We start from the raw sequence: 22,734 nt of genomic DNA, 5'->3' as shown, positions 1-22,734 counted from the left end.
AAATTTTTTAAAAAGAGAAATAAAAAAAAAAGATTAAGAAGGAAAGTTACCTTCTAAGGAGTTACCTTGTTGATGCTAAGAGACTGCTGCTCTTTATGGTTGAGCAGGTATTTCTGCCGACGGGGAGGTTGGGTTGATGCACGAGGCAGACACACAATGCACAGCAGATGGGAGAGAGGAGGCCAAAGGGCAGAGAACGTTTTTTATGTTTAAATTTTCCTTAACATGCCTTAGAATAATAATGTGTATGTCATCAGTGGTCAGGGGAGTGACAGAGGTATGTGCAGGGTCGATCTGGCACAAATTTAAGGATCAGGAGAGGCTTCTGACCCCAAAAGTCCTGATAAAATGCGTACGTGAATCCTGCCAACCTGCAAGCAAGGCTGTTCAGAGAAAAGGTGGAATTTGAGAGGAGGGAGGGGCGTGGAGGTGGGGCCTTCGCCTGAGGGCACTGAAAGAGATATTCCTGAAAGGGATACATGGCACGGAGGATACAATGAAAAAGAGACAGCAAGAGCTCAGAGGGAAACAGACAGAAGGGCACCGACAGGAAGGAGCCAAGTGGACCAGCTACCAAACTCTGAATATCAGGTCCACAGCCCAGGGCATTCATACAGCCTCTGAGAAGTCTAATCTCCTCCCCAGGCTTGTAAAGCATTACTGCCTACTCATCTCTGACGTTTGATCTTGGGTTTTGCTAGCAAGCTGGGCTGGATTAGCAATTATAAACTTGTTTGCAAACACTGTGATCCCTGTATTGGACCTGACTTGTCACCACGATGTTCCCAGTACACTGCCTGGCAAAGTAGTATCTCAGTAAGTATGAACCTTGATTGAATTAAAGCTAAATGCAAATTAACAATTAGCCACACTCAAAATATTTTTTAAAAATCTAAAATATATATTGCATTTTACATCATGGATTTGGCATATTGAAATATTTTGGTCTTCCGTTAGAAGAAGACAGAATCCTGAGTTACCCATTGAGGAGCCTCTAATTCAGTTTTTTTCTCAGTATTCATAGCCATCTCCTAGTTTCTGTCCAAAAGTGGTCTTTGCATTGTTACTTATAACCACATGACCTGATTTAGAATCAATGTTCTAATCAAATTCAAAATTCATCTTTCAGTTACTTCTGAAATCTTTTTTAGTTTATCTGCCGACGTATGAATGCTAATGCGCTGGGGGATGTGACAGAAAGTCTTAACTCTAAGGAGACAAACATTTGTAGTAAAGTCCTCCAGAAGCAGTCATTTGAGCAGAGCATTTTTCTGGGCCATGTTAAAGTCAAAGTCATGTGAAGTGTTCAAGAAACTCAGTAACAGTGTCTTTATACACATAAGACTCCTATTGAATATGTTATCTAAGTCTCTTGGCACCTGCCTGCATTTCCAACCATCTTTGAATATTATGACTGCAGTAGTCAAATGGCCAAAAAGTGACACATCACTTGAATTATTTACATAGTGTGGCTGATAAAGGACAATATAAATTATGTTATGACAACCTTTGGGGTGGTTGAAGAAAACAGAGCCCAGTGGATGAGCCATGCATGCTACTGAAACCCTGAAATGGAGAAATGAGAGAATTATTATCTACGGTGTCTTTTTAAACATGTAGTCTTCCATGGCTGCATCTTCGCTCTATAGTATGGAAATAAACAGAGACCACCTGCATGAGAACAAGCAAAAGCTACGTATTCTCAGATCTTGATATGGCAAGGAAGGCGGCCACCATAACTTGGTATCTGGACTCAAAGGCAGACAGAGGAGTAGGTGTGCTTTATAGTGAAAAGAAGGTGGGGGCCTCTAGGATGCTCAGATTGGAGATGATTGGCCTTGGAAAACAGGAGGCAGGCTAACCAAAAGTGAACATTTACAATAATGGATCGGGAGCACATTAGTCTTTTTGGAGTTGGTCCTGAGTTGGAAGCAAGGGCAAACGTAGGGAGGCTGGCAGTCATTGACCAAGTCCTGACCACCTTGGGCAGATTGCTGTAGAGGCTGTGAGTCAGAATCCAGTTGTCACACATGGTCTGGCCATGTCTGTTTGCACATTGTCTCTCAACATTAAGACTTCAGGTTAGTGTTCCCAGAGTGAACTCAGTAATTCTATCATATGCTGGAAGCAGTGCTCTAAAAGAGTAATAATGGTCTGTAGAGCCTGAGGAGTTGCCTTGTTCACGTTGGATGGACCCAGTGTAGCTGTAAAGCATGCATTCTCCTTGTGGGCAATGTCGCCCCCTAGAGAGTGGTTCTTGGGGGCCAAAAAAAATTACTCTTCTGATGTAGGAAGCACAGATTGATACAGAACATACAATACAGAAACAGACATACAGTATATCTATGGTACTCAAGTTTCATGGGGGGTTGTTTAGGAAAAACTTATCTAAAGTAAAAGTGGAAGGAATAGAGAATAAGGAAATAAAAAGTTGGAGAAACATGCTGCTGAGCCTAGGGAAATACTTCTACCTAAAACTACGCTTTACAGCCGGGGAACTGACTAGCATCTGACCACCCATCCTGGGCTGCACTTGCCTTGTAACTTCTGGTTTTTCAAACTTCTTCCCAGTTGATTTAGTTTTGGCTTGTGATACTACAGTTACTGTCCCTTCTCTCAAAGCACGAGGACTGTCACTAGAATAAAAGATCTCTGCATATAGCAGAGCAAAGACCCCCATGTGGTATCACTGAAGAGATCCAGTTCCGATGTAGTCATTCTTTTCCATCCTGTATCACCTTCAGGAAGAGAAACTCAAGCAGCAGAAAACAGAAGCTAGTCCAAAAAGTATACAATGAGAGTAGTCAAGTTTTGCTCCACCATCTTGTCAAGAAAAAGGAGTCCTAATGAATAATTTTAGGCTGTATGTTTAATCCCCCAAAACTATATTAAAAACGCTGGACTGCTCTGGATAAAAAAAGAAATGGCTGCGCACTTAAAAATGGTTAAGATGGAAAATTGTATATTATGTATATTTTACCACAGTTTTAAAAAGTGACACTTATTTTTTACTCTAGTCCAATAACAAGCATGAACGCTTTTTTTCCCCCCTTTTATTACTGTTCTTAATAAAACATCACACAACCAATCAGGAGGCTGTCTTACACATGACTTTCTGATTATGTGATCTACTACTCAAAGAGAATCGGTGCTCCCTCCCCCAGCAAATCAGATCCTCAGTTTAGTCTGGGGCCCTTAGCCATGTTCTACTGGCCCTTGCTTTTTCCTTAAATCAGAACAACCACTGCCCAGCCTCCCCTGCCCTCCACTCTCTCAGCTTTGTATACATACACCACCACCAACCATCACATCTACCACAAGTTTACAGCTTGGGAAACACAAAAAGGAGATGTCATCATAGCCACAGCCACTTTCTGAGAATCTGGCTCCAAGAATCTTAAATACATTTTCTCATAAAGTCATATAATTATTTCTTAAGTCAGAGACTAATATAAGTAAATCATTCAAATTAAAAAAAAAAAAAACAATCCACAGAACAGCCAAAGGACACCAATCAAAGACGAGCTCAAACGTCTCCTCTCTCTCTGGCTGATGTCTGTTCTAATAGGGAGCGCGAGACCTTTACCGAGTACTGAGGGTAAGGGGAGTTCCTTATTTGATATTACTGATAATTGGGGCGAGGAAAACACCCCAAACCACAGCTGGGAAACAGCTTTTAGAGAATCGTATGTTAACAAATATATATCTAAATGCTTTAAATTCTTTTATGACAGGCTCCACACAAAGAAGCCCCTGCCCAATTAATTTTGCAGCATCGGCTTCATGATTCTCATCCCATCTCTAGTTCTTCCATTTCTCAATTTTCCAGCCTATGCTGTTGCCTGATTCTTATGTCTGAAGTTCAAGTTTGATTGTCTTCCCTTCCCTGGCAAAAACTTTCAGTGGCTCCCTGGTACATACTGTATATTGAATTTAAGACTAAAGAATATGTCCAGGACTGACCTTTATTTCCTTCCTCTCTAGGATACCCTATACCCTGGTGAAATGCAGCTAACAGATATTCCCTAAAGAGCTCCAGCTTTCTCAGTCGGCCTTCATGTGTAGTCATTTTATTCAGATTGAAATGTCTTCTTCCCATACACCTAAATCCATGGGACTATCCAGCTAGCTATCTGTATCTCATCTATGTATCCCTCGGTAGAAATTGATTTTGTTGTAAATAGGTTCTACCTGGAACACGAGCAGAGTAATCTTCTGAACTATGGTTGGCAGGGAAAGCAGACAATTGGACAGAAACAGATGGGGTTATTGTTGAAAGTAACCTGAAGAAGTGACTTTGGACCTAGACTCCAAAGGACATGCTCGAAAAGTCATCCCCACAAAGATGGGGGCAGAGTTCCCCGATTAGGTGGAGGGCAGGTGTTCACTGAGCAAAAGAATAAATGCCTTTGGACTTCCTTTACTTATCTTGCAGGGCAGAGGGCAAGGAGTAAAATCTGTTCAGCTCCCTCACCACTCCCCAGCCCTGCCACCCTCCCTCTCTCCATTCTTTCCACATGTGAGATCTCATTTTGCTCCACACCTCTGGTTCCAGCTGCCACAGATGCAGAGGAAGATCTGATATTATCTTTTTCTTCATTTGACTAAATTTTTTCATTTACTCAACCAACATTTATTGACTACTGATGTGTTCCAGGCATTTTACTAGGCACTGGAGAGAGAAAGATGAAAGAGAAAGATAAAAGAATAAATGGAACATTTCTAATCTTTATGAGGAGACAATTTAGCAAGTAACATGTACTGTAATATTGTTGGGCTGTTTATTTGGTTATTTTTCATTTGGGCCCTCCTGTCCATCCTTCACCCTCATCTTCCCTGCCTAGTGTCTTCGGAAGCTAGCCTCTGCAGATAATATCCTCTGTAATCCAGGCTCCTTTGCCCTCTGCCTTTAGTTGGGTTCAGCCCATGGGAAGCACCAGCAAGATATTGAAGAGAACTGGGAGAAAGAGACAATAGTGTTTATTCTTTCTGCTTTTTATCTGTGGCAATCTGACATTGCCTGCATTTTCACTTTAGGTGACCCCACTTCCAAGACTCAGGTTCTAAAAAGAGGCCATTACCATAAAAGGCTACAGGCATAACGTGGTAATCAAAATGTTTAACCTGCAATGGTGGGGGTTCATTTACCATGGGGTACTTAAGAACGCAGTATATAGGCAGCATTCTAAACTATGACTTGATTTCAGCAATCAGAAAAATTCTAGGTCTGGGGCAGAAATTTCACTTAATTTGTCATAGTAAAAATTCATGACTTTTCATCAAGTTTCCAGATTCAAACTAGTTCATAGACCCACAAGGCCTTGTTTGAAATGGAGGTCAGCACCTGTAATCCTGCAGCAGTACATTTCTTAAATATTCTCCCGAATCTTCCTCAGAAGGACACATGACATACATGTGTTTGGAAATGCCCTGTGGAAAGGGATACACCCAGACTTCCCAGGAGTTATTAAATCTTGGCCCCAGGTTTATATTAATTTGTATGGAATTAAAACACCACCGTGGTCTGGTGGTATATTGGTTTCCCATTACTACTGTAACAAATTACTGCAACCTAGCAGCCTGAAACAACACAAATGTATTGTCTTACCGTTCTAGAGGTCAGAATTCTGAAATAGGTTCTAAGGGGCTACAGTCAAGATGTCATCAGAGCTGCATTTCTTCTAGAGATTCCAAGGGAGAATTTATTTCTTTGCTTTTTCCACCTGCATTCCTTGGCTCATTAATCCCCTGACCCATGGAGAGAAATGATGATAGAAAAGGCCAAGTGGAAGCGCCTTGAATTGTCCTTCCACATTCATATGGTCAGTGATGGTGCAAAAGTAATACTGGGCAAGTACACACATTGGTGTCACTATATAAGGACCTGAAAGATGCAGGAATGCTAGTTCCTTATCCTCTACTCAGTTAACCTCCCTGTTCAGTCTGTGCAAAAGAAGGATAATGGAAAATAAGTATGGATCAGTATTAGCTGCCATTTCCACTGTGATAACTTTACTGGATCAAACAATATAGCCCTAGTGTCTTGGGCTGTTAACCTGAAAAATACTTTTTTTTCTTGAATCTAATTAATAAGGACCATCCAAAAGAGTTTGCCTTCACCTGGAGTGGTCAGCAGTGTATTTTTACCATCTTACTTCAGGGCTATGTCAACTCTCTTGCTCTGTCATAACATAGTCTCCTGGGACCTTGATCATCCTGAAATCCCACAGAGCATCACACTGGTGACCTTAGGCTAATTGGACCTTGAGAACAGTAAGTAGCAAGTTCCTTGTATGCTTTAGTAAGACAGATGTGACCAAAGAGTAGAGGTTAAATCCTATGAAGAATTTTGCAAAATTTCAGGGGATTCAGCAGTCTAGAGCATATTATGGTATCCCCCCCTAAAATGAAAAATAAGATAGTAATGAACTCATCTATAAAACAGAAACAGACTCACATACATAGTAAACAATCTTATGGTTACCGGAGGGAAACGGGGTGGGAAAGGATAAATTTGGGAATTTGAAATTTGCAAATGTTAACTACTATATATAAAAATAGATAAAAACCAAATTTCTTCTGTATAGCACAGAGAACTATATTCAGTATCTTGTAATAACCTTTAATGAAAAAGAACATGACATCAAATATATGTATGTGTGTATATATATATATATATATATATATATATATATATATATATATATATATGTATGACTGGGACATTATGCTGTACATAATACATTCCAACTGACTAGACTTCAATTTAAGAAAAGAAAGAAAAATAAGTCCTTACACCTTGTACACCCACCACAAAGAGGAACAATGTTTGCTAGATCTTTCTGGATTTTGGAGACAGCATATACCACAGTTGGGTGTGCTTCTCCAACCCATTTGCTCAGTGGCATCTAAGGCTGTCTGTTTTGAATGGAACCTGGAGCAAGAGAGGGCTCCCTAGGTCTAGGCTACAGTGCAAACTGCCCTGATGCATGGATCTCAGTGACCTGGCTGATGGTAGTTATTAGAAGTGTCTGTGGCAGCCAAAGCCCCTGGCAAGCCCCGAAGGAGAATCATAGAGGATATGCATAAGGTTTTCAGAACAAGGTCATGCCCTTTGCCAGTTTACTAGTTATCTATTGATGTACAGTAAAGTACCCCAAACCTTTGGGGTGCATCTTAGATGCTGGCTACAACAGTCAATGACTATTCACTATATGAAAATCAGCTCCTCTCTTTCTATAAGGCCATGGTAGAGACTGAAAGCATGATCATGGAACACCTAGTACATTAGTTTGCTGGGGCCACCATAACAAAGTACCATAGACTGGATGGTTTAAACGACAGAAATTTACTGTCTGATAGTTCTAGAGGCTAGAAGTCCAAAGTCATTCGATCAGCAGGGTTGGTTCCTTCTGAGACTTTGAGGGAAGGATCTGTTCCAGGTCTCTCTGCTTGGCTTGTAGATGATCATCTTCTTCCTGTCTGTGTGCATCACCTGCCTCTGTTTTCAGATTTTCTTTTTATAAGGACACCACTCAGATTAGATTAGATCCCACCCTAATGACTTCTTTTTAACCTGATGACTTCTACAAAGACTCTACCTCCAGATAAGGTCACCTTCTGAAACACTGGGGATTGGGACTCCAACATAGCTTTTTTGGAGGGGACACAATTCAACCTCTAACTACGTAACCTGAGCTGCAATAATGAACTGGGGACCACCTGATCCACCAAATGATAAAGTTGGGTATGTTCAGCAATATCCTACAATTAAGTGAAAACAGTACTTACAAGACATAGCAGATGTGCACAAGTGGTCCAGAAGGCATAAGAATAGCACATGAGGAGAGAACTTAGACTCCCACATTCCCACTGCTTCAGTGTCTCTCCCTCAGCACACACCTATAGCTTCACGGCAGTTCCCCACAACCAGGCAATGGAGGGAAGAGCCAGCCTTATGCAAAGTAAGCTGGCGCCAGTCATAAGTGGACGGCTGCTATATCAGCCCTCTCAATGGATGCTCTGAAATGTAGTACAAAGAGAAACCTTCCTGACAGCCAGAACTTTGAGTAGTACATCTGTTTTCCATTTTGCAAGGAAAAAGAGATGGCCCGATACAAGATCTACACTGACTCATAGGTGGTGGCTAATATGTTAGCCAGCTGGTTCCTTAGGGACTTGAAAAAAACAAGATTGAAAGACTGGTGACAAAGAGGTCAGGGTGCAGGAGATTTAGGAAAGAATCTCTCAAAGTGGGCAGGGTGTGAAGGTATCTGTGTTTCATAGACTATATTCCAGAGAACAAGGTGATCTGCCAACTTCCCCCCCAGCTTCCCCAGGGCTTGCTGAAAGTATAGTGACACGGTGCAGGTATGGAGGTTAAGTGTGTGCTCAACTGTAAGGACTTCCCTCCTCCACTGCTGAGTGTGCAAACTGATGAGAGCAGAGGCCAACACTGAGCCCCCAATATGACACCATCCCCTGTAGCCCTTGTTGGATGGCCTCTCTTCAAAGCTCCAGCTTGCAGGCTGCAATAACAGTATTGACTCACAGCATTTGGGAGAGGGAGGAGGGGATGGATTTGAGAAATACTTGTAAAGGCAAAATTGAGGAGAATTGGTGGCCAATTGAATAGAGCAAGAGAGTGGAAAACAATACTGAGATGACTGAAGTCTTTAGTTTTTGTAATTGGTGAATAGTGACACTTTTAATGAAGACAGAGTTGATCAGAGAAGGGTAGGGTGAGGCTGGTGGAAAGGATGAAGAGTGCAGTTTGAATCTCTGGAGGTGGGTAAGTGTATGTCATACGCAACTAGTAGCCAGAGGCAGAAAGATCCCTGAGTTCAGAAACAAAGTCTGGATTGGAGACAAAGGATGGAAACTGGAATTTAGTCATAGTCATATGTCAATATCCTGTAGGATTTTGCATTTTTAATCTTTTGCCTTTAACTATGGTCAGAGAGGCTTTGTTTTACCGCTGAGGGAACAAGCTGAAGAGGCCTTTTAGGGGGTAAGAGTACTTATCCTTGAGAAGAAGTAAACATAGAAGGGCCATAACTGCAAATGTTCACCTGCGTATTTCAGACTGAAAGGGCCAAGTGCACAACGTCACCTCTCTTGTCTTCTCTATCTCCAGCATCTGGATGAGAGTCTGGCAGTTTGTAGCCACTCAAATACTGTGGAATGGGTGAAATGAATAGGAGCATGCAGGGAGGAAGGAAGGAAGGAAGGAAGGACGGAAGGAACCTACAGGGCATCTTGGGGAGCTGGGGGGAAAAGAAGCCACACTTGACCTTTTTCTTTCCTCCACATCCTCTTTGCAAAACTGAAAGATGAGCAGTCCATTAAGAACACGAACTCTGAATTCAGGCTCCATGACTTCCTAGCTGCCTTGACTTGGCGAGGTGACTTTAAACTCTCTGTCCCCAGAGTCTCTAGTCCCTGTAAAATAAACACATAAATGCTTAGAGCAGCTCCTGGGAAAAAGTAAATTCCACATAAATGTTAGTGTTATTATTTTTGGCATCTTGATGAGAAGGTACGCTTACAAGACGAGCTGGAAATTCCCTGCTGAGAATGAATCCAGACACTTAGCCTCTAAATGCCATCCACACGTGAACAATCACTTTTTCTCTCTCTTGGCCTTGCAGAAGTTTAAACACTTCGTAACTCCCCAACCTACCATTCACTGGCAAAGGACAGAAGCCTGGGTTTTACTTCTACCTTCCAACAGTGAGCTGTGAGTCTGCAGAGCCCCGTGCCCTCTCTGGGCTCTGTCCCCTTCCCTGTCCAGGGGCTGAGCGCCAAGGTCCCCTTTCAGTTAAGGCGGACCACGGTCTCCAGGTCTGCAGCCTCGGGTCACCGCGTCGGATGCCGGCTCCCTCCAAGCTCGGGCGCTCACACCCCTCGCGCGCGCGTCCCCGGGGCCCCGCACCCTGCGCGCCCGGCGGTCGCCCGACGGCCCGCGCGGCCGTGGGGAGGCGCCTCTCGGGCGCCCCCCGGCCAAGATGCCAGTGCCCGGGGCCCGGCGCGCCTTCGCCCGCAGCCCGTTCGCGGCCCTTTATACCCAGCCGGCTCGGCGCTCTGTAATGTTTAACTCGGGACCGAAACTTGGGAGCGCGGAGTGACTGCGCGCCGGGAGCCGCGGGGCTGCACGCGCGTCTCGGCGGCTCGCCTGACTTGTGCCTGCGCCCCCGCTCTGAAAGCTCAGTTCCGAGGAGAGGCCGACCATGAAGGTGAGTGAGAAGCGCGCCTCTCCCCCTCACCCCACCTTCCGGTCCCACGGGTGAGTGCCTCTTCACCAAACTCTCCCCAGATTTCCCCCCAAACTCACGGAATGAAACCAAGGGCTCTCGTTACGCGGAAGCTCCGGGGCCACCCTCTGACAGATGAAGGGACGCCCTAAGGCTGTCCCCTCGCTCTCCGACCCTCGGGGTTTCTGCTAGAACCCAGGCGCCGAGCCTTGGAGGACCCGGGGAGTCACCCGCAAAACGCACACCCGAACCCTCACTTGGCTTCTGACGTGCAGGCGTAGAGAAGCAAACACCAAAGTGCCAGAGGCCAAAAGTTCAAGGGAAACCGCTCTTGCAGCCTCCGACTGGCGCGCTGCAAACCCTCCCAGCCCAGTGTGCCCCTCTTCCAACGCGCGCCGATCCGCAAAGCTCGCTGCCTCGCCTGCAGCCCAGGCCCCGACCCTCTTACCCGAGACTCGGGGGCCAAATGTCTGGCTCTAACCGGACGTGATCTGACCGGCTTGCAGACACCGTGGAAGGTGCTCCTGGGACTGCTGGGGATAGCTGCGCTCGTCACCGTCATCACCGTGCCCGTGGTTCTGCTCAACAAAGGCAGTAAGTTTGAAACATTTGAAAAAGATGAGACAGATGAAGACCAGGATCAGGTTCTATTTACCACACCGAGGAGAACTAGGAATTTTGCTGGAGACTGGGTGGGACCAGTGTATCAGGCTAGGTCGCAGCGGGGGCTTCGCTGGCGTGGGTGCTGATTCTGGTGTGGCCGCTAGATTCGATTATTGGTCTCCAGGGTTTAGGTTGTGAGAGTCTTGCACCCGCCACGTTTTACGTATGGCAAATACATACTTCCTGAAAATAAGGAGAAGTCTTAAGATTTCTTTTTAATAAATCTAAATTTACTACTTTTTGAATTTAAATTAAAGAAAAAAAAAAGCTTTTTTGGTTGTGATCTTCAAAGGAAAAGAGTCAGTGTTGAAAGATCCCAAACAACAATAAGAATGTTATAAAGGGAGGGGGAAAATAAGTAATATATAAAACTATATTATAAAATGTTTATAAATATTATAAAAATGTTTTAATATATTTAAATACATATATTAAAAAAAAGCACCCAAACACAGTTTTGAGAGAAGATAACGGACGGAGAACTCAGGCTGTTTTCCTTCAGGGATGATGGAAATCCATCAGTTCAGAGTTGGGATGCAGGAAATTAACTATTTGAACCACTTATAAAAGTAAGTATTTCTGAGTTAAATCATAAAGCTGGTGTCCATGGTAATATTCAGAGCCCGTGGGAGCAGTGATGTTTAGTGGATTCTTTCATTTAAAGCCATCTTGGTTTCTTTTAACTTGTCTCACTGTTTCAGTTTAGTCCTTGCCCTGAATAGTAAACATTTGTATAATGGAATACACACTACTGGATGCAAACAAATGAGACTAACTAGTTTGTCTCCTCTGGCCCCACTTTCCTTTTAAATAGTTACTTTCATTTCTGTATTATGCAGTCTAGTCACTGAAGCGGTCTCTCTGATGGCCTAGTCAACCAGGAAATGTGTAGACAGTGCTTAAATACTTAGGAGTCTTATCCAGATTTCAAGATGACAGTTCAGAATTAGTTTGTAGAACTATCAAAAGCCATGTTTGGCTTTGGCCGGCAATTGCAGGGCCAGGGCAAAGATGCCAAAGGTTAAATAACCGAGCGTGTTGACCTATTGATAATGACTTTTGGTTACTGAAGAAAGCAATGGTTACCATCATTGTAGACTATTCAATGGCAGGCATCTGTCCACTTATTTCTGACTCTTTGTTGTGAACTGTTGAAAGATAACTGTTTGTATAAAGTGGTATTTTGTATATTTAAATAACCACACACACACAAAGCCTTCTTGTGGGAAAAGAACGGGGTTACCCATACAATCAGGAAATATTCACATGGCCTGAATTATGTTTTAGGAACTATGCTAGTTGCTGCAAATCCAAAGGTTGAATTTTTATAAATATAAAGATTCCTGACCTTAGGAAGTTTATAGTCTAGTGGGAAACAGATTTGCAAACAAAGTAACCTGGAGAGCCGTTCATCTCTAAAGTATTGCTGAGACAATCATCACTGGAAGGATGGGTATCAGAATTCCCCTTTAGGAAAGTTGGAAGGAATCCTAAACTTTGATAAGCACTTAAGATGGCAGTGAAATGGCCTAGGGACCTGGGTCCTAGGGCTACATTCCATGGGGTTTGGTTAAGTTAACTACAAGGATTTTGTCTTGCTGAGTGGGGCATACAAACTGGGGAGGGGCTGTCTTACCATTTTCCTTAAACCATCCATACCTCATCTCTTTGCCAAATGAAAATTGAACAAAGATTTCAAGAACGTTCTCTAGAAGGGGACTTCCAGAGATGTTCACGTGTCTCCTATTATTAGGATTCAGTACAGTAACTTAAGAGAAGCTTGAGCCAACTTCCCTGAGTGTTTGAAGGATCACTTCTGGGAAAAACTGGGAAGACTTCTCACAGGAGTATTCTTTTATGAGGAGGCCTGAATAGTTAATATCAGTTCCTAGAGATAAGGTTTTCCAGAAAACGTGAATGGCTTGTGAGTCATCCATGAGACACTAGATCACATTCTCTATCTGGGATCATTGGAGGACTCCTAGCAAGAGAGGAGGGTGGGCAGCCAGACCTTCACCTATAGACGATGGAGAGTTCTAGCATGCCTGAACTGGTGGACATGACAGTGGGAAGGGAGGTTGAAGTGGGGCAGGGCAGGCTGGAAAGCAAGGGAAGTGTCCCAGGAGACTGATGGTGCAGAACAGAATTTGGTGGCTTAGAGCCAATCAGAAATTTGAGTGATTAGACTTTCGTAATTGGAAACAGGAAGTCAGGGGGTAGAGTGGTTAACAATGCCTTTTGGGGTACTGGGTGGAGACGTGGTTTCATTGTGTGCTTTCTTTACACTTACACACTCAAGTTAATTCTCCTCTCATATTTCTTAATTGGCATGTGTGTATATTTGAAAGAAAGGGGACATTATCTTGTTTCAACTCCTGCCTTGTCTTAAGGGGCAGAGATGATAGCTCAGGAATGCAGCATTTTTACTAAATCAGCAATACCATTCCTGGGCTGTGCTGCAGTGAGGGGCAGTGTTTTTACAAAGGATCCAGAGTCCTCGCCCAAGAAGTGTCCTCCCTATTGTCAAATTAGGTTTTAAAGTCAAACAAAACCAGTAGGAAAAGAGGAAATGAGGTGAGAGAGAGGAAATATAAATGTAAAGGAGAGGAAGGAAAAAAGAAAGAAAAGAAAAAAGGAAAGTGGAAAGATTTTGATAGAACAACAGAACCAAGTCCTACATTGTGTGGAAAGCAAAGAAATAAACAAACAAGGAAAAAAAGGAAGAAGAAATGAGCAACCCTAGTTCATCCCCTGAGAGGTTGGTTTAAAAGGTTAAGCGTTTCCATACAAAAAGCTGACCCAAGCGGAACTGGACACACCATGAGCCGAGAGAGACTGAGACAGAGAAAGGGAGGTATAAGCTTAATATAATTGTTGTATTTTTTTTAGAATAAAAACTCCTTGAGGTCAGAAATTATGCATTTCACCAAGCAAAACTGAAAGTTCACCTCCTTCTATATATATATATAATAAAGGATTGCATTTTGTTTTAAAATCCCTCAGATACCCTATTCAAGAAGGATATTGCATATTTAAACATTCAGTTTCTCAGAGAATCAGCAGCAAAATAGATAAAAAATACTTCACTTATAATGGAACTGTAGAAATCTTCACGGCGTAGAGGCAGTAAACCCTTCTCACTCAGTATATGTGATCCCTTTCATTCCTTTTTTACGTTATATTTTAGGCTGAGTTTTTAAAATATTTGTCATATAATTTTATTATTGGGTTTTGTTATGGGATAAAGACATCCCTATTCTTCTTTTGTTCTTTTCCCTGCTATGGCAGTAAATTTCCTCAATATCCTCTTTCAGTGCATAGAAAATTTGACTGCTCAGCCATCCACCAGTAAGAAAAGAAAACCCAAATCTGAAGGAGGAGACAGGGATAATCAGAGAAAGGAAAGATAACATCTATGAAGTTTGCCTGAGGAAGTCCAGGATCTATTCCAGGTTTAAAAGCATAGAAATGAGCCTGAATGAGAGCTTTGTATATTTCACAGGACAGGTTCTAAACAGAGAGCCCTGTAAAAGCTCAAGTTGACTCCAGCTCGCTCAGTTAACTGCTATCAACCTTTGTCCAGTGCTCCTGAGGTCAGTGGGTTGGTCTTTTTCAGGCCAGCTATTTGGCTTTTGGTTCCCTAGCTGTAGCATGTGCCTTCAGTTTCTCTACCTGACATATCTTGTCTCTCATCTTAAAAGGGATCAGAGAGAAAAAGGGAAGACTGTTTACCCAATTGATGGTTGGAGAAAAATGGTACAAAGAGACTGACTATAGCTGGATACTTTAAATTTTAAGACTTAACAAAGTGCTGAGGTCTGCGGGGAATGTGACCGTAAATACATGCAGGACCACCTTCCTCACGGAAGAGAAGGTACAAAGATGTAATAATAACCAGCGTGGAATCGCTCTCGGGTATTGGCTGAGGGCTTTCAATACATTTCTCAACTGATCCTTACAACAACCCTTTGAGAGAGGTCATTATCTCCATTTTTGCAGAAGATTTATAGAAACTTTAAAGGGTGCTTCACTTACTTTTTACTGCATGATGAATTGCCCCCAAACTTAAAACCACAGCAAAGAAGTTAAGGAACTTGCTCAGTGTTCCACAGGGCTGGGATTCACACTCAGGCAGCGTGACTTTAGAGCTTGTGCTTTTAAACTCTATTCTGTCAGCTTGTGATCAGGTATAAAGTGAATGTGGCCATAGTAGCGTAAATGTTGCAACTTCCCATTTGTCTGCCTGTGTTATCACTTCATGACTGCTAATCCCTGGACGCTGAGTGTCCTGGGGGAAAGTGCCGACTGCCAGTGCCTCTGTTCCTGTGTAAAGCTGTGGAGGGACAATGACTTCCAGCCCAGGACTGACTGCCACTCTTTTGCCAGGTGTTACTAAGTGTTTTCAGCGGTAGTGGCAGGTCCAGATTTACTGCTTGCACTGAGTTATGCACGTTTTATTTCTCATGCATGCTGTGTTGTTTCATTTGATCTTCATAAAACAATCCACGTCAAAGCAGGTATTCGTTTCTTGACTTGTTACACTGAAGAAACGGAGGCATAGAAGTTTAGGGCTTTGTGAGAAAGTACCCGAACTTGGGAGCCCAAATCTTCTGACTTCAGGCCTACCCTGAGTCTGCTGATTTCCATGAATAACTGTTTTAAAGAAATGCTTTGGTCAGAGCTTTGGTAACTTAATGATTAATCATTGCTTTATGGCTTGGTGCTAACCCTCTCATTGTTGTAAATCAGTTATCTTATAACTCTTCTTACCTTTAGTCTTCGTGCCCTCCAAAAGAGGGTGTGTCTCTCAATCTGAGAGCAAACTGAAACCTCAGAATTAGAGCTTCTGAGTTGGCTGTTCTATTGTTGTTAAGAACTGTACTTTTAGTTTTGTATTGTACTTCAAAATTATAACTTCCTAGGAAGTTTTTTGAAACTTAATGATAAAACCTTTGCTTTAGTTAACTGTACACTTTAGCGAGCACATTTCTTCATTATTTGGTCCACCGGGGAAGCAAGTAGACCCACGAGCTTAGGTCACATGTTGCAGCATCTAAGGCCCAAGAAGCAGAAGTAATTTAAAGCTGAGCCAAAGCCAGCAAGGACTTTGTTTCCAGCACTCTGAGGGCCTCGGTGGCTCAGGATGTATAACGGAGGAAGAAGGGTGGGGTGGGGGGGAGTATTAAGTGGGTACCACCACCCACCCCTTCCCTGACTTAACCGTGGGTCCCCGAACTGTCTAGGTGGCCCCCGCAGCCTTCACGCCACCTCTGTGCAGTTTGGGCCCTATCTTCTTGTTTTCCTCAGTTGTTTTAAAGCCGGACCTGCTCAGGCCCCTGAATGTCATGGATGGCTCCCATCTCCCTGTTATTTTCTTATATTCTTTTATTCTGGGTAGGAAACGCTTTCAGAATGAGATTTAAAACCTCTGCAGGGCTACGGTCCTGTAGTGACCAGAGGCTGTATTTGCTAACTCTCCGGCACGTACTGAGTGTTCACTGCATGGCCACTGTGGTTGCAGGTACAGGGGACGTGGCCCTAAATGGTAGAAACAAAGAGCCCGCTCCCGTGGATAGTCATGGAGCAGGCAGATGGTGGACAAACATATGAGTAATTTCAGGCAGTGATACATGCTAGGGTAAAAATAGAGTGTCATCAAGAGGACAGAGGGACCCAGGAAAGAGTTTCTCTATTCATTCAAGCATAAGTGTGGCAGGCATGGTCTTGTTTCCATTTCTAAAATGTCTCTGACTCCTGTATCGACAATGGTGGGGAGGAGGGGAGCGGTTTCTCCAAGTGAGCGATGATGGCAGCTTGGACGGAGCTGTAACATTGGAAGGAGCAGAGGAAAGGCTGACTCCATGAGCCGTCGTCCTGGCCAGCCCAAGTGGAGAACTTTCTCCTGCCTTCTTGGCTCTACCCTTCCTTGCACAAGGGCCAGTCTGCAGTGGTTCCTCTAACTCCCTCGTCCTACTGGATTCATGTCCCCTTCCCAAGGCCGGATTCCAAAGAGCTTCTCCATCTTGCACCCACCTTGTCAACAGAAGGTAATTCTCTAAAACAGCAAATATTTACTGAGCATTTTCTAGGTCGGGAACTTTGTTGGTCACTGGAGATATGAGCATGATAGACACGGCCCTTGCCCTCAGATAATTCACAGCATTAAAGGAAGCATGTGTATTAACTATAATTAAAAGGGCTTAGTGTATGCCCAGTACATGATCAAAGTGCTGTGGAACCTTTAAAGAGAATTTAATAAATGCTGCCCGGGGATGTTTGTATGGAAACCAACCAAGCATAGAGGGTTAATAATTTATGGGCCTGAATGGAACCTTCCAATCTTGGAGCTGTCAGCCTGGCTACCTGGCACGCGGTTCCCACACCTGTTTAGCCCTCAACAGTTCACAGCCCCCTGATTCTGTATGAGGGCCGTGTCAGATCGAATGCTTTTGGCTGCAGGTAACAGAATACCCGACACAGAGGTCTTTAAACTGGGTCTTACTATTGTGTTATTATTAGCATCTTCCGTAATTGGGAGTGCTGAAGGAGGGCAGATCTAGAGTTTGTTAATCCAGTGGTCCCACAAGGGATGTCCCCAGAGGCCCGGGGTCTCGGTGTCTTTCGGCTCTGCCATCTCACTCCAGCTTGTCCCCTCAGCTGGACATGGCTGCTGCAGAATCACAGCACCTGCTCACACAGCCATTCCTCAAGGAGGGAAGGATGCTATTCCTCATTCATAGTCCGTCCTATCAGTGAGGAAATCCATTTCCAGAAGTTCCCTGGCCCAAGGCAGACTGTCCCTCGTGTCTTGATGGCCAGATTTGTGTCCCTTGTCCATTCTAAACTAACTACTGGCAAGAGGCCTGGATTACCAAGCTTAGACTAGCTTACTCAAGACACCTTTCTGGGACCAGGAGGAAGCTCCTTCCTTCGCACGTGCAAGGGGAATTAACTAAGTTGAGCTGAGGATTCTAAAAGAAAGAAATGGGAGGTCTATGTAGACATGTCGGATATTTTATTATTGCTCTCATCATTACATTATAAAAATGTAATTTGCTTACAAAAGTAAATAGATGTCAAGCCAGCTCTAACTGCCCTAGAATTTGATCATACAACCCTCTCTTTCTCCTCTTCTCACTTTCTTTCCTAACCACATGAGTTTATTGAAAAGCAGGGTGTTTTGATGCTGCCTTTTTGATCCTGAAGGCATTTTGAGCCCAGCACTTGCTTCATCTTGGCATCCAAAATCATTAAGGATAGGGTTGAGTTTGCAACATTTAAGATAAAAATCTGAGATAGTAGAACTGGGTGAGACACACGTGAGGGGAATTATTTTCAATTTTCTCATAAAAAGCACATCTAAACTGTTATATTGTATCTAATTTATAGTGGGAAACTGTGCAGAAACAGTCAACATAAAGTGAAAGGAACAAAATTTTAAAATACATGCTAGAAATTAGACCTGCAAAAGTTGATCTGGAAAAGTAGGATTTGAAATTATCTACGTGGTAATGATTTCATTAAGATGAAAATGGTTTGGGTGTACTGAAAAGAAAATCCAGAATACAATAAAAATCATGTGGCCTCTTCGTACTGCCTGGTGATCCCCCAACGCTCCCCTCTGCTCCCTCGCCCACTCCCCTGGTGGAGTCTCTCAGGTGTCTCCTCCCCACAAGCCTCCAGCACCTCCCCATGCTTTCTCACCTGATGACCAACCTCGCTTCCTATTTGAAGGAGAAAACTAAGGCCATTAGAAGAGAAGGTCCTCGATTCCCAGCCTGCCTGCACCTGCCCACTCACCTGCATCTGCCCCTCCTGGCACCTGCCCAAGGCCATGCTCTCCTTTGTGCACGGAATCCATCCCCTTTTACTTACTCAAAGAGGTGGCCGTAGCTCTTTCCTCTGCCCACTGCATTGTTGTTTTGCCCTCTCTATATAAACATACTGTAACCCCACATCCTTTAAAAAGGAAGGAAGGAAGGGAGTTGGGGGAGGGGAGGGAAGAACGAAGGGAGGAAGGAACAGAGCATCCTTTCTTGATCCCACATCCCTGCCAACCTCCCAGTCCCTTTCCTGTTCTCTTTACCAAAAAACTCCTTGAAGAGTGTTCTGTTATCACTGCCTGCAGTTCCTCTCCCTGCTCCCACTTAAACCCAGTGGAATGAAGCTTATCCTCAACCCATCATTAAAATGTTTGGCTCTGTCGGCGCCAAGGTCCCAAACTTCTGCGTTGCTAATCCAGGGCTCAGCTTCCCCTTAGCCTCACATCCCCGTCAGCTGATCATCCTTCTTCTCTGCCTCCCTCTGGGTTTCCACTCTCCCTTCCTTCTGTGCCACCACATGGTCCCTCCCATTCTCCTTAGGAGCCCCTCCTCCTGTCTGACTTCTAACCTTGGACTCCAGGGCTCCACCCTGGAACCTCTTCCCTCTTTCCACCAGGTGATCTCATCTACTCCCAGGGCCTTAAACACCATCTGTAACCTGAAAAGATTCAAATTTATGTCTCCAGACCAGACCTCTTTCCTGAACTTAACCTGCATATATGCAGCGAATAAGCAGACATCCCTATTTGGATGCTATTAGCGTCTCCAAGTAACATCTCTCAAAACTCTTTGTCCCCTGAAAACCTGTTCCCCTCTTAGTACATCTTCTCTCAGCAAATAGCAATTCTGTTTTGTTTTGTTTTTTTAGTTGCTGAGACCAAATTTCCTGCAGTTGTCAACTGCTCTCTCCTGGTCACATTCAGTATCTAATTGGTCACTGAACGTCTACCTTCATGTTCTTTCAGAATTTGGCTATATCTCCACCTCCACCACGACCACCCTAGTCTAAGACAGCATCACCTTTCACCCGAATTATTGCAAAAATCTCTCTATTTCTCATCTTACTCCCTGCAGTGTATTCTCAACACCACAGGCAGGATGACTGTGGTAGGCAGAATTCTAAACTGACTCCCCCAATTTCCTCCCTGCCCCTGTGCTAATCTCTGCCTAAAATCTAAGATTATGAATATAATAGATTTTATCCTGGTGGCTAGGTTATGTGTAATGGCACAGTCAACTTTAAGAAAGGGAGATGACCTGGGTGAGCCTGATCTAATCATACAGGCCCTCTAAAAGCAGAGTTCCTCTAGCTCTTAACCTCCTAACATGTGGCATTGGTCACTTACTATTTGTTCCTGTGTCTCCCCCATTAGAATGGAAGCTTCCAGAGGGCAGGAATTTTTCACATTTTGTTCACTTCTTAATCCCTAGGGCTCAGAACACTGAGGAACACACTGGGTGCTTTTATTAGTTTCCGAGGCCTGCCCCAACAACTTACCACAGAGTGGCTTAAAACAACACAGATGTATTCTTTAACAGTTATGAAGCTCAGAAGTCCAAAATCAAGGTGTCGTCAGGACCATACTCCCTCAAAGGCTCCAGGGGAGACCCCTTCCCCACCTCTGCCAGCTTCTGGTGGATACCGGCAGACCTTGGTGTTTCTTGGCTTGTAGCTGTGTGACTTCAGCTTCTCCTTCCATCCTCACGTGGCCTCCTTCCCTCTGTGTCTCCGCATGGTTCTCTCCATTTTCCAAGTCAGCAAAAGCATGTCTTGACATGGCCTTCTTCTAAGGACACCAGTCATTAAATTTAGGGTCCACCCTAATCCAGTATGACCTCATCTTAACTTCACTAATTACATCTTCAAAGACCTTATTTCCAAAAGAAGGTCACATTCTGAGGTTCCAGTTAGACGTGAATTTTGAGGGGGACACTATTCAACCTAGACAAATATTTGATGATTTAAAGGAATTACCTTAGAACTCATGTAAAAAATATTTTGATGAACATTTTTTGATGTTACTTTAATTCCAATAAAAATTCTTCCATTCATAAATATGGGGTCAAGTCATCTACTACAAGGTCATGGCCCCTGTTTATAGAATACAGAGCTAGCAGCAGTTTGATAAAGGTAAATTAAATTCATCCTTTCAGCTTGCTTATAGTCTAGTTAAGATGTGACTGTTCAGATTAAATATTGGAATAATTGATTTAAGATTACTTGATGAATTGGCAAAATATATGGTATAGAAAATAAACATTGAAGAAGATGACTCAGTGGACGTGTGTGGTGTATATAGTAAAGGGTAGTTTGAGGTATGAGAAGGGATGATGGGAAAATGAAGGCCACAGATATGGATTGTGTATTTGAGAAGTTTGCTAGATAAGAATGAGAAGAGAAATAAGGAGATGGCTTCAGGAAGCAGCAGGGTCAGTAAATACTTCTTAAATAGAGGTACACCCCGTGCAGGCTTACAGACAGGGCAGAAGTAAGCAGTGAAAAGGAACTGAAGATACTGAGAGAGAAGAGATGAAAACAAAGTCCCTAAGAAATCAAGAGGACCAGGATCTGAGGCACAGGGGAGGCCCATGTCTTCCTCCGAGGGCCAAGGAAAGGGTAAAAGAGTGGCACGAGGGACAGACAGAAGTGGAAAGCAGAGTGAAAAACAAGCTCCCTTGGTGTCTTTTGCTCTGATGGAGGAATCCTTGAATCTTTTCACTGGACAACTTCATGCTGTTTTGAAAATGTGGACTACGAGTTATTCAGGATTGTGTTCTATTTAAAATCTAGGGAACATGGTGGGGGGGGGAGGAGAAGAAGGAGAAACCTGTTATAAAGCTCACGTGACTGCTTTTTATGAGTACAGGGAAAAGATGACGTGAGTCAGGAGTCATACTGTGGAAGAGAGGAGGAGGGTGGTACAACTTTCTTTCCAGTAAGTCAAAGAGTTGCCATCCTTCATGAAGCTGCCGAGAGAAAATTCTAGGGTTTTCAGAAAGAATCGGTGCCCCTTTGACTTTGGAGCACTAGAACAAAGCATGTCCTAAATGTAACCTACCAACTGACCCGGGTTCAAGTCATACTGCCAAGCTGCCTGTTTAGGTTACTTGCAAACATTAAATCCAAACACTTCCACAAAGTCTAATCCAACTATACGAACTCACAAGAACCGCCAGCAAGCATTTACCGTGTTGGTGCGATCACTGTGCTGACTGCTTAAGTGGTTTAGTGCTTTAGTGCTTACTAGTGACAGGACTTGAGTCCAGTTACTATCTGCACCTCAGTTTCCTTACCTGTGAAATGGGGATGAAAATTAGCTAACAGGAGAATGATGCCTAGGATAGCCCAGCACACTGGAAGTTCTCTATAAACATTTGTAATGATTACTCTTTATATACTTTTAACTTTTTTATTCTTTTAACAGTCCCAGAGGGGGGAATTTTAAGACGACTTGTCTCACACTCTTGAAAGTGTTGCCAGGCAAATGCTGGAAAGGGCGTTTCTGTGGCAATTTTATTTTCCCATGATCACTTTCCTGGTATCCCGGAAGAGAGACAGTTGACACAGAGAGCAGCCTTGTTGATTATGCCTGTAAATCTTTCTGGAAAGTTCTTCAGTGATTCAATATGTGAGCATTCAGTTTCCCTAAATACTGATGTTCTCTCATCAGTTCTCTTTCCAACTCAAACCAAGTATTTTAGCTTGCGCTGTAACCGCCCATTGATGTCTCAGTACAACTACTACTGAGTATTTTTCAAGAGAAACCAGCCCTTTGCAAAAATTGTTGCTTGTTTCACGGGCCTGTGGGTCATTTATTTATACAATTAAGATGTTTCCACCTTTCAACTGTTTCGCATCCCCTTGGATTACACTGGTTTAAGGTCAGTCGACATAGTGGGTCATAAAAGCCTTGTCAATGTTAATTTTGGCCATTATCACATCAGTCTTGTATATTCCCAGAAGTCCTAACAACGGGTGATGGAGTGACCATAAT

At 43.5% G+C, this 22,734-nt stretch overlaps 1 protein-coding gene and 1 long non-coding RNA gene across 6 annotated transcripts in view; one reads left to right on the top strand and one right to left on the bottom strand.

Moving 5' to 3' along the window:
* Positions 1–22,734, top strand: part of DPP4 (dipeptidyl peptidase 4) — an 84,910-nt gene that overhangs the window by 701 nt on the left and 61,475 nt on the right. For 2 of the 5 annotated variants that reach the window (XM_074363782.1, XM_074363781.1), the window contains exons 1-2: positions 9,963–10,235; positions 10,760–10,847. The exons of 1 other annotated variant lie outside the window; for it this stretch is intronic. In XM_074363782.1, the coding sequence (XP_074219883.1) occupies positions 10,230–10,235; positions 10,760–10,847 (94 nt within the window). In that variant the 5' untranslated portion in view covers positions 9,963–10,229. Of the gene's footprint in view, positions 1–9,962; positions 10,236–10,759; positions 10,848–22,734 lie in introns of those variants that run through there. 2 more of the 5 variants (XM_074363786.1, XM_074363784.1) reach the window with 1 other exon arrangement.
* Positions 7,330–10,840, bottom strand: LOC141577705 (uncharacterized). The gene is made up of 2 exons (XR_012507002.1): positions 10,702–10,840; positions 7,330–9,441 (listed from the first exon to the last, which is right to left on the bottom strand). It is a non-coding gene; the product is annotated as an uncharacterized LOC141577705 (long non-coding RNA).

This window comes from Camelus bactrianus, chromosome 5 (assembly GCF_048773025.1).
Source record: "Camelus bactrianus isolate YW-2024 breed Bactrian camel chromosome 5, ASM4877302v1, whole genome shotgun sequence".
NCBI lineage: Eukaryota > Metazoa > Chordata > Mammalia > Artiodactyla > Camelidae > Camelus > Camelus bactrianus.
This window is presented reverse-complemented; position numbering and strand designations above follow the sequence as displayed.